The following is a 12781-nucleotide window of genomic DNA, read 5'->3' on the forward strand; positions in this document are numbered from 1 at the left end:
CAAAGTACGGTTGGCCTTCCTGACTGCATCCCCACACTGCCGGCCCATGTTCATCTTGGAGTCAGTGGTGACTCCAAGATCCTTTTCTGCCTCTGTACTGACAAGAATGGAGTTCCCCAACCTGTAGGTATGGTGCTCGTTATTCCTTCCCAGGTGCATCACTTGTAAGTGTTGAATCCCATCCTGTTCTCATCTGCCCACCCCTGTAACCTGCCTAGGTCTGATTGCAGCCTATTCCTCCCCTCTAGGGTACCCACATCCCCCCACATCTTAGTGTCATCAGCAAATTTGAACAGGGTGCTTTTTACCCCCTCATCCAAGTCGAGGGATGTGGGCAGGAGGGTTCCACAGGGCTCGGTCCTCGGGCCTTCACTGTTCAACATTTTCATCAGTAACTTGGACGAGGAGGTAAAAAGCACCCTGTTCAAATTTGGGTGCAGGGGGTCAGACTGGATGATCTACTCGGGTCCCTTCCGACCCTAGAAACTATAAAGTCACTGATGAAGATGTTGAACAGTGCTGAGGGAATTAGCTGGAGATCATCTGGACCAGCTGGTTTGAATACATCCAGTCCCTCCAGAAGTTCCCTAACTAGTTCCTCAGTAACTCTTGGCTTAGGTCTGCCTCCCCTGGAGTGTAAGGGTGGCCCAGATGGGGGTGGCTGTTCTGGCCCCTGCTCAGGAAAACGGAGGCAAAGAAATTGTTAAATATGTTAGCTTTGTTGTCTGGTGTGACTACCGAATTTCCTAGCTTGTCCTGCAGGGGCCCCGCGTTACCCGGAACCTTCCTTTTGCCCCCTATGTATTTAAAAAAGGACTTCTTCTTGTCCTTGATCCGGGAAGCTAGTCCCAGTTCCATCTCTGCCTTGGCCTTCCTGACTGCCCCCCTGCATCCCTGAGCAACCACAGGATAATCCTCCCTAGTGATGGCCCCTCCCTTCCATTGGGTGTACGCCTCCCATAGGAGTTGTAGTCCAAACTACATTCAGCATGGTTGTGTAGGACTGCTCTCCCTGTCATCACACACTCCACTGACTATCATTTTTCTTACATCTCTTTCTATGAATTTTGGTTATTAATGATGGAAATATTTTTTGTTGGTCTGAGTATGAGGTGGATTTGACATGTAACAGCATTTACTGATTTAAAAAAAAAATCAAATCCTGATGTGCCTAACTATATATCATCCCAAGCAACTGTATAGGATTTTTTTGGTTGCTTCCTGTTGAACTGTAACACTGCTGAAAGAACGTGCACTGAGCTGTAAAAGAATTTTGAGTTTTGGTAAAGCTGTAAAGTTGTCTAGGCTTATTATACTCTGCCTAAACTGGAAACCTTAATAAGGAGCCCCATATGCATTCAGGTACATTTTAAGGGTGCCTCATTAAAGGTCTATATCAAAGGGGTGTGGGTGGGTAGGTGGGTGTGGGGCTTCTATAAATGTGGTTTGTTGACATTTCTTATAAATGCCTTAATTTTAAATACTGGACTGTGAAATTGAGCATCTAGTACTAAATACAGAGGTGGGGCCAGAGATAAGGGAGACTATAAACAGTGCTGAAGCTTTAATTATGCACTTAGGTATGAGTTTTTGTTTAGCAAGTAATAGAATGTGTGGTAGTCAAGAAATAACTTGATTTTTCTGGATTTATAATTCAGCCGAAGTTGGCTTCTGGCTGAAAACTTGGTGTATTGTTTCAGTCTGGCTATGAACATTTTATTTAACTAGGTTTGACATAGTGACACATGGAAGTAAACCTTGTACATTTCATGGATTGTTTTGCAAAAATCTAGAACAAAACCTGATTACTTTGTTCGATATTTGTTACAAGAAATTTATTTAAACTGCTAATCATACTGCCTGTTAAGGGCAAGGGAGGCCGAGTCATGTAAGTTATGGAGATTTGAAAGGGGATAAACTATACATACCAAACAGCAACTTAGCGTCAAAATGAGGGTTGGCAGTGGTTGTATAGAAGTGCAAGGCAAAACAAGGCCATCCAAAGAGAAGGGTCCAGAGTCGTTATGTCCCCGTTCCCCCCCTCCCCACTCTTCCCAGTTGGGGAGATTAAGAGGAGTGGTCACCTGTAAAACTAGCACTTTAGAAGACAGCTTCTTTCCTTGTGATTCATTATTGTAGCTCTTTTGGCATGGCAGCAACCATGTCCTATCTTGGGTTGTAGACCTGGCCTAATTTGTTCCCTCCCATCAGCAATGGGGAAAGTAAGAGGTGGATTGACTCCCTTCTAGGCTCTCCCATGGGCAGTTCAACAGCATACTACCCTGTCACTTGAGACTTGAAAAGCCACAATTGAACCCATTGTAACTAATTTCTCTATTTTAAAAGTTGTGTCCAACTTGATTAGGTTTTCAGTGGGTTTGTCTACACAAGACACTTTTTACTGTGCAGTAGAATAATTTACTGTGCAGTAAAGTATCACCATCTACACGTGCATACATGTATTGCATAGTAAGTTAGTCTACTGGGCAGTTAGTTACTACCTGTAAATAAAGGTGGTAAACTAACTGTGCAGTAGATGCTGCACAGCAGCATATGTATAGACAGTGGCTGGGAGGAAACTTGTTCCTGGTCAGCGCCTGTACTGGGGGGCTGCAGTGGACAGGGAATTCCCCTGGTCCTGGCACTGCTCAGCTCTCATCTCCCCCCCACCCCCCAGGAACTGGGAGCCAAGCAGCACCAAGATGAGGTAGCTATCTGCATCCCTCCCCCCTGCCCCAGCACTGCTCGGCTTCCCATAGGAGCTGGGAGCTGAGCAGTGCCAGGACCCATGAGCTGCTTGCTTCCCTGCACAGCCCAAACCTGGCCAGGAACTGTCACAGTCTGGGGCAGGTCCCAGTCAGCTCCCAGTTGTGCAGAGAATTTGCTGTACAGCCCAGGGCTAGCTGGGAACTGTCCCGTTCTGGGCCAGGTCCCAGCCAGCCCTGGGCAATGACAAGAGTCCTCCACAGAGAAAAAATGCCCCAGAAGCAGAACAGTTCCTGGCCAGTCCCAGGCTGCCTAGGGAAGCCCCCCTGGGGGTGGGAGAGCTCTGCAGCAGCAACTGTTTCCCAGCCGATGTACATCAAGACCCCTCCTGATGTGTACAAAGCCAAGAGACAGCTGCCACAGCAGCTTGCAGAGCTCTCCTAGCCCTATGTGCAGTGGCCTGGCCCTGTGCCCCCTGCCAGCCCCTAAGCTAGTACCCAGGGGGACCCTGTAGCTCCCCCTAGCTGCTGCATGGGGACAGAGCAGGGTGGGAGCATATCTGCTTCCAAGAGGGAGCATATGTAGACCTGCTCCTGGGTAGGCTTACTGTGCAGTATTTTTTTTACCCCTGCCCTAGAATAGCTGGTAGACTGGTGGGTGGTCAAGACACTTACTTGAAGTAGGAAACTGAGGGTCAAGACCTTGGTTTGAATTTGGCAGAGCATGCATTTGCACTTTGGTCTCTTACGTCACCACTAAATAATTGACTATTGTGAGTTGGGAAGGATCTAATTTACCAAGCCTATGCTGACACTGGGACCATCATAGAGAAAATAAGCCCTTCCCACTTTCCCCTTCTTTACCCAGACAGCAGAGGTGGTGTGGGATTGGCCCAGGGTGGCTTGCTGTTGGCCTTGGGTATGCACCATAATACTGCTCTCAAGTTCCCTGTTTTTGTGATCCTGAGGGTGGTGCTCAGGGCCATTTGTGAGCCATTTGTGCTGTCTAGTTATTGGCTTTGCTTTGCTAAAGGAGGAGCAAATGGGTGGAACTGATTTTGTTGGCAGCAACCGCAGTGCCGTGCAGGGAGGCAGTATAGTTATGGTCTGTTTCTCTTTCTTTTACAAGAAATGTCATCCTTATTGAAGTTGGTATGTACATTCCTGCAGTAGTTTTGGTTTTGACGAATCAACATTTTTGATGAAAAGTGTTTCCTCAAAAAATCCTGACCTGTTCTACTTTGGAAGCAGCTGAAATTATAAACTAACTATCATCTATGGGTACTCTAAACTGTGCTGACTAATGGGACATTGTGTGTTACTGTTAGATGTCATATAGAGAAATTATCTTCTCTATCAATTTTTACAGACCTAATTGCTAACTGGAGCCTATTGTCTTTAATCTATACACGATGAGTCCATTTTTTTACTCTTTGCTAATGTATATAAATTATGTCCTTACACAAACACATCATGCAGTTTCTTGTATTTGAGCCGTCATGGTCATGTTTCCTGGAGATTTGTTACTTGAAGAATTCAATCAGTTACATTAATTTAAGTTGTCATTTAACATACTGGCAATGAGACCTGATTTTTTTTTTTTTTCTGGTGGCCTGCCATCTTTTCTCTTGTTTGGCTTTGAAGTATTAGAATTCAGTTTATGTTGGAAGGCTTTTGCACATATTGTTAGTAGTAGTCGTGGTAAATATTTCTATGTTAGTGCCTGAAGATTCCACTCAAGATTGGGGCTCACTTTTGCTCAGGGTAGGGGGAGAGGGGAGGGAAGTGGGAGGTATTTTGCAATTGGAAGGAACAAAACTGTGAAAGGGCAGGGAAATAGGGTATATACAAAAAAAATGAGGGGGAAGAATATGTACAGCTTTGTTACACATATCCTTTTTAATCTTTTCAACTCAGAGTTGCCTCTTAGCAGTGCCCCTCTCCCTTTTTCCTCCCTCCCCCTTTTCTTACAATTTAAATTTAAATTATTGTATTCCTTCTTATTTAGTTCCGTTGTTTTTTGCAAAGTCAAATCTTCCAACTGATGAAGTAAATGCGGGGCTGATCTGTGGACTGGATGCCGGATCCAGTGCAGATGCTCCATGCAATGCATGCCCTGGACCAGCCCAGCATGTTGCTTGCAACACGTGTGTCAGCCCTAGTCCCGCACACCCTGTGTAGTCTGTGCTGGCCCTGGCCTTGCATGCAGCAAAAACTGGGGCCAGTCAGTGCATGATACATCCAGTATGTGGGGCACTCTGTGGCAAGTGCTTCATGTGTGACACTGGACTGGCCCTACATGCTTTATCCAGGGCCAGTCTGGATTGTGCCCACAGACTGGATCCCCTGACTGGCCCTATGCGCTATGTGCAGCACATGCCAGCCCAAGCCCTTCATGGCATATGGTGCATAGGACTGATCTGAAGTGCATGCTGCATGTGTATCTGTGCCAGATGAGCCCTGACCGCTGGATCTGGCACAGTTGGTCAGTGGGCCTGATCCAGACTGGCTCCGAATCCAGTGTGCAGGACCAGTCCAGCGTGGACACCACATATAGAGTACATGCCCCAGATTGTTCCTATACTCTGCAAGCAAGGCCTATGCTGGCTCCAGCCCCTGTGCCATGTGCAGCCTGTGCTGAACAGGCTCCACACACCATATGTAGTGTGTACGGCTGGGGCCAGCTTACACTGCATGTGATGTGCTGGACTGAGACCCACAGGCAGCAGTGTGGGCCAGATGGTAGGGTTCTGTGGGCCACACCTGTGACTCTTAATAAGTACATTATCACTTATGAAAGCTTGTGCTTCTGAACACATTAGTCTTTAAGGTGCCACCCTGCCCTGCCTTCTTTACTGCAACTGAGTAAGAACTTCTATGTTTTTGCTATGTATAATATTTTACTGAGGACCTTGCACCTTTTGCCTAAAAATGAGTATTCTAAAGCAGTGAATCCACAAAACCGTTATGATGGCTTTTCTAAAAACCAAAGCAAAAGAGACATTGAGAAGAAGCAATTATTGTCAGATGGCACAGCCACAGTGTGGCTAAGCATTTCAATTCAATTTATAACAGGAATCCAGATGAAGGGGCTAAGCATTTTGAAATGATGTTTAAATGGAGTGGTGCCAGAGGAAGATAAATCAAAGCTCTTATAGAAACTGAAGAGCCAGAAATCTGGGACAGCTCTAATATGAAAATAAAAGTCTGTTTTACTGGCGGTTTGGGCTTTTTTAATGAAAACATAGCTACTAAAACATAAAATGTGATGTGCTGCTTCTGAAATACACTGATCACTGAATTAGAAAAAAACCCAAACTAGAGAGCTTTAGTTTAATTTAGAAGTGGGTATGGCTGTATCTGAATGTTTTCTGTGGAACAGGCATTTTGAATATTAATATTTTAAGGTATATTATGATTCATGAAAACTTGACATGAACAGTGAAACCGTTTTATATGAGGGAAAGTAATATTTCCATTTATGTATAAAGAGGGAGTTTAAAAAAACAAAACAAATCTTCTTTAAAGACTAGAATGAGGATAAACAAATATATATATTTCTGTTTCCACTGGAAAACTCTTTAATACCTGTGTAAACATCTTTTAGCATTTAAACCTTTAGTACTTTGCTAGATAATGACACAGATGAATTCCATTCCCCATGATACAGTGGGGTGTTTCTGTTGTCTTTGTTACAATTCCTTCATCTGTATGTACAGATGGATAAATGGCTAAGTACCCCACATGATAGGTTAATCATCAAATACAGTATCACTGTCTCTTCTTTATTATTATTTTGATGATGATGATGATGATGATTATTTTAGGATGTAGCAGTGTAGCTTGTTTACTTGAGTTGAATTTTTTTTTAACAGGAGTTACTAAAAGATCCTTTGTATATTGGACTGAGACACAAAAGAGTGAGAGGTCAAGCCTATGATGATCTTCTCGATGAATTCATGCAAGCTGTGACTTCAAGGTACACAATACATTTGCTATTCATTGGGCTCAACTGCTATAGTATTCTGAGTCTTGTCTGTTTCTTACGCCTCAGAATGTACCACATACATAGTAAATTAAAGTCAGGGTAATTATCCATGTATGAAATTCTGCATTTGGGTGTATCCATGACTGGTGAATTTTCAACTCTGAGGAGTGGACAGAGATCATTTATATCTGTATTAGGTAATATTGGCATAGGCAGTTAGAATGTAACTGTGTCTGTATGGTCCTGTGATGGTAAATGTGGAGCAAAATCATTGCAACTTTAATGCTGTTTAATTCAGAGTTAAAATGTGGTGCAGCAGACCGTTTTGACTTTCAAGAGATTTATTCTAAATCATGTCAGATTATTTCTGTTTCATCTGTGGTTATTTTTTATAAAGGAATGGCCTAGCTTCTGTGCTACAGCAGTGTATGCCATCTTTGTGTTCACTTTTTATTGTATGTTTAAGCTCCACAGCACATGGTAAAGTTTTCTGTTCCTTTTTGTCAGGATTTAGTTAATTTATACCATTACAGGAGTATGCAGTTTGAACAGTTACATTGGCCAGGGACAGGCATTCAACTCCAGTGCAATAAATTTATAGGAAATTTGCAACACTAGAAAACATGGTGGGAAGTGGGGGGGCATGGGGGAGGGGAGGAGGTGAGAGCAGGGCATACAGGCATTTCAGCCCCATGGTTGGAGATCAACATAGTTGCCTCGAGTGAGCTTTCCAGCCAGGGGGTGATAAGGAGATGCTACGTTTCTCCCCTAGCCCCTATGGCAGAGAGGTGGTTTCCATCTGGTACCACATAAGCATCAGCTGGGGGTAGCTGCAGGAAAGAGGCAGCCTCTAGCCTCCTGGGCCTTTGGAGTGGGAGGTGTGCTCCCTGCCCCTGCCTCTTTGTGGGCAAACTGGGGCTGTGCTTCCAGTCCTGGCTCCAACCTGGTGCTATTCAAAGGGCAGCAGGAAGTGGAGCTGTCCCCAGGGTTTCTTCAGGGCTGTGGGAGAACTCTGGTTGTTGCTCCTCTCATTGCAGGAAACAGACTATTGCTGGGGCCACTGGTGCTTGCCAATGTTCTGGCTTTGGGGGCAGCTCTCCCCATGGCTCTGAGAGAATGGGCCAGCACCTGTGCTGCAGCAGCCACAAGGGGGATCCCATCCCCTGGTCAGAACACTAGGCAGGGGACAGTCACACCAGCCAGCAGAGCAGGAGTGCTGCTGGCTCCATGGCTGGCACATAGCTCCCCTGCTTTGGTCCACCCAGATCAGTGGGACCAGGCAGGGGGCAGCCTCTGGTCCTGAACACAGCTGCCTCCTGCCTGGTCTCCTGATCAGCTGATTGGCAGAACTGGGTGGGAGACAGCTCCCAAAAGGCCACCCTGTACCCAGTCACCTTTTAAAGTCGGTGAAATGTATACCTGTCTGTAACATTTGAGTCTGACATTTATTTTAATTTATTTCTGTTCCAGTAAATGGACATCAGAAATATTTATTCTTAAATATGGCAAATGAAAACCAGGGCTTTAAGGGAGAACACTGCAGGATTCTGACTCAAATATTTTCAAGTAAAGGGGATGCAATAGAAGGAGCTACAGCAAATATCTATTAAGCATTTTTCCTTTTTAAACAATATTTATTCTATTCTAATGGGTTTGGGAGTCCGATTACAATAGCCAGTTTGAGAAACACCCTAATTATAAACAGTTTTAGAATGAGGTATATTAACATTCTGAGTTTTTATCAGCTTACAAAAAGTCTTACTGGGTGCATATATCATGTTGAATATGATATTGAATAATGTAGTCTTTTAATGAAAAATGAAATAATGTTGTATACAATTTAAGTTTTCATTATTTAACATATATGGTAACATCTGGTAATATCTTGTGTCCAATTAAGTTGTAGGGTAGACGAAGCAAAAGGGCAAGAGAATAAAAAGCTTAGTTAGTTAGTTAAATTATCCTGTAGTTTGTCTGCATAATTCTTGTTTTCTTTCTGGGTATCCTTTTAAATTTTAAAAGTTTTCTTGTTATGAAACTAAATATTCTGTATATTTAGGTAAGAAAAAAGGATGGATTTGATTGTTGTCATTATTTTGTGACTGTTAAATAGGTTTTGCCAGTGAAGGAGGGAACTGATGAAGGCAGACCCAGCATCACAGTTATATTTTTCTTTAACAGAACTAGCAAATGGGAACTGGGAAAAGGGGAGAAAAATTTGGTTCTCAGGCCTTCTTGCTGATTTCTTTACTTTGGTCATTAATAGATGGAATGAAGGACTATAATTTAAATAATAAAGGGAGCATTTAGTCATTTGGTTACTAACAATGTATAGCCTGGACCTGATCCTGAGATGTGATGAGCCCCATCAGTAGAAATTAGTTGGACATTTTCAGGTTCTTGTCCTGCATATTTACAGCTTTGTTATGGTGTAAATATGCTGACCTTAGAGAAGCCTTAGACTGTGTACAAATGCTCAAATGTTCTGGGAGAATTTTCCAAGGTTTGTTCTCCTGGTAGTGTGAAAAACACAGGGCACACAAGGGGCTGGAGGGCCTGGCGCCAGAGGGTGCAACAGACAGGGGCCAGACAGCCCAACACCAGAGGGACGTGAAGAGCATGGTGCTACAGGTGCGCAGTGTACAGGGGCCAGAGGCGCAGTGACCGGAAAGGAGGGAGTGGAGCTAGCACCTCAAAGCCAGGTCCAACACAGCGCATCTAGGCTAGAAGGCCAAGTCACATTAAAGGGGTAGTGGCTGAGTAGGCTGATGCGCCAGCAGAGGGGACTACAGTTGTATAACATTCATGATAGTATAGGGGAGGTTTGGAACCACACAATAAGCCCATAAGGCTTAAGATGTCCCATGAGGCACCAAGTTAGAACAGGACCCAGCAAGGGGCTCAAGGACCCATAGGGTGTAGTAAGGTTCAACAGGACGGTGGCCACACAAACTCGTGGGCAGCCTCCCTACTTATTATTTTTTCCAGCAAATGTGGCAGGAGAGATTAGAAGGCCCCTTCAGGGTGGAGCTGGTATAGTCACAGAGCCCTAGGGGTACAATGGCCATCCCTGGGGACCCTGCACTGTGACAGCCACAACACCCCCTGGTGGCTACCTGGCTTATGCTTTGCCACCATTTCTCAGGCTTCTTGCTCCCCTTCACCTGTCCTGCCACGTCTTGTTGTTATTAGATCCTTGGGAAAGGATGCTGTCCCAGGGATCCCCAGTCTCGTGCAGCTGCTCAAATGTTACTACTCGGGGTCTTAAGGGCTTACTGTGCAGCTCCAGCGCCCCTTGTCTCCATCCCTAAACCACCAGACCCTATCTCATCTCTAAGGCTGCTTTCTCTTAACCTCTGAGAGTGCGATCTCCCTCTGTCTGCTGCTTACTGAGGAGCTTCTTACATGTCAGCAGCTAGGGTGAGACTGCCTGCCTGAGCTCTGGCCCCAGGCTTACAACCCAGTTTAGCCCTGCCTCTTTCTGGTCAGGTGCTTTCCTGCATGCTGACTCTGCTCCATCCAGAGCCTTCTTCCTTCTTAAAATAACAGGCACACCCAGTGCCTGTTAGAGTCTACTACACAGACTTCTGGTGTGGTATCTAGTTTGCTATCCTTTTAGGATAAAACTAGCACAATGCAGCTATTTCCCAGATGTGTGAGGGCAAAGGCATATGGAGACTATCTGGATGTTTGTTGGCACATATCTAGTGAGCAGCTTTATTTTCTCTTACTGCTGCCAACATCTGCCCTCCCCATGGGTGTGTGTTGTAATTTCCCTGGATATCACCAGCTGTTTCGTTCTTTGGTGCCAATATGGTAAAAGTAAATCATATGGGAAAAATATTTTGGATGGAAGGAACACTTTATAACATGAGAAAAATGGGCCAATACCTTCACCACTGAAGAACATGAGTCAACCTGGAAAATTATTTCATAATTATTTATCATATTGGTCCCATGGAATTATTTGGTCATAACACATTTCATAGCAAGAAACATTTTTTTTTCCAAATGACAAATTGTTCTTAAATAGTAATATTCACAGAGGAAGTTTTAGAGAGAGAGGATAGTTAAATGGTTAGGACTTCAGAAACCTGGATTGAGTTTCCTGATCTACCAGGAACTGTTTGTAGGCTTAGAAAAAAGAGTTATCTTTTTGTGCCTCCATTCAGCCCTGTCACAAAAGTGAGAAGATAAATGCATTTAAGGTTTAGAGATGCTTGGATACTACAGTGATGAGGCCAAGCAGATACTTGAGGTAGATCTATGAGATTGGGGATTTGATAAGAAAACGGAATGGGAGTGGAATGGGAGATTTTCGATGAAAGAAAAGTGTCTTCTTTTTAGTAAGCAAAGTTCAGTCCTAGTTATGTGATGCCAAGTAAATTTAAAAAAGCTAGAAACATGTACTGGGAAATTTCCCCTCTGACGGGGGTCTGTACCCCAGATAAACTTGACAGAAGTGCCTTTGCCCACATACAGTTCTGGAACATCCTCCTAGTTTAAGGAGAAGACTGTGGATGGAGGTGCACCCCACCTTATTGCATTATGCTGGCCACCTACGTTGCAGGTCATTACAATGGCTGACAAAGCATCTGTACACGCGTGGTCTGATGATGGTTACAGAAGTGTAGTGTTGCCTCCTGCTCCATCCTTCCCTTCTTATCAATCAGTGTTGTGGCAAACCAGTGTAAAGAGAGAAGTGGTTTACTTTTGGTCTAGCGGTAGGTTACTTTGCCCATAGCAGAGACCGTTATAACTCTGGTATAGCATAAACCTATATATTACCCTTCTATGACAGTAATACACAATCTTAATCTACAATCTTGACAACAACAGCTTTCTAATTATTTCAAGAATGAGGTTTATTGTTATGAGTCCTTGAAAAGTAACATCAATTATGTTATCGTTACAATCTGTGCTTCTTTAAAAAGCGGAAAGGTACCTTTTTACATCTGGAAACTGCTGACAAGTATAATATAGTGTGCTTTGCATTACATTAGTCACAATCTAAAATTAATCACCACTGGCTTGATTCCTTGGCAGTATTGTTCACAAATAACTTTGATTTTTTTCAGACCATGCATTAGTTCATTTTATATTACGTTATCTAACCATATATTATTAGTGTTGGTATTTTTGTTTTGTTTGTTTTTATTTTGTGGAAGAAATTGGGACACAGAAAAATCGGGATTTTTGCTAGCCAGTATACATAAATATTTTCTTTGCCTGGGGAAATACCTAGAAAATATGATATTTAAGGTTGTAACCTAGTAGATGCAGTGTGTAATGAGGAGAATGGTTCTTCTGGCAACTTGAAACTAGTCCCAAGTGTGGTCCTGACTGGACTGCATAGGAGAAAACAAATATTGAGCTCACCCTGCATTAGGGGGAGGGAATGTGGTAAGTGCTGCTTATTAACTCCATTGTAGTTATAAGGAAGGCTAGAATGGCTCTTAGTTTAGGGCAGAGTTTGCCCTGAAGGGAAGCCAAAGCGACAATCAAGTTGAGGAAGAAAGCTTGTTGCCTTTGTTGTTTTTGAGTAAATAGCAATATAGATGCCAGAAGTAGGGAAAGTGTGGCTTAAACTCAGCCTGCATGCTTAGGAGCTGTGTCTACATGAGACACTTTACTGTGCTGTAGACTAATCTACTATACAGTCAGCTGTCACCATTTAACTGTGTACAGCAAATAGTACATAGTAAATTTGGCTAACGTGTGGCTTTCTACTACCTGTAAATACAGGTAGTAGATTTATTGTGTATTAGCTATTATGCAGTAGGGCTGTGCGAAGCTTCGGGTGTTAATTGAGTTTGAAGGAGATTCAACCCAATTTGGTGGCCGAACCTCCAAATCTGAATCAAATCAGGGGACCAATAAAAAGATCCAGATCGATTTGAATCTCTCTGAATCTTTGGAAAAGATTCAGAGAGCTTTGATTTGGATAGTCTCTGCCTGCTGCAGCAGGGACAGTCCTTGCCTGCTCCATACTGGTAAGTAGGGGGAGGGGAAGGGGGGCCTGGAGGAGGGGGGAGAGGACCATGGGGGGTTCCCAGCCAGGCCCCATCCCCTGCCTGCTCCCCCAGCC

General features: G+C 43.9%; 1 protein-coding gene across 2 annotated transcripts in view; it reads left to right on the forward strand.

Moving 5' to 3' along the window:
* Nucleotides 1-12781, forward strand: part of ME1 (malic enzyme 1) — a 321897-nt gene that overhangs the window by 156127 nt on the left and 152989 nt on the right. For both annotated transcript variants that reach the window (XM_019520424.1, XM_019520423.1), the window contains one exon: nucleotides 6581-6684. In XM_019520424.1, the coding sequence (XP_019375969.1) occupies nucleotides 6581-6684 (104 nt within the window). The remainder of the gene's footprint in view (nucleotides 1-6580; nucleotides 6685-12781) is intronic.

Source organism: Gavialis gangeticus, unplaced genomic scaffold (assembly GCF_001723915.1).
Source record: "Gavialis gangeticus isolate Ggan-Ray unplaced genomic scaffold, GavGan_comp1, whole genome shotgun sequence".
NCBI classification, from domain to species: domain Eukaryota; kingdom Metazoa; phylum Chordata; order Crocodylia; family Gavialidae; genus Gavialis; species Gavialis gangeticus.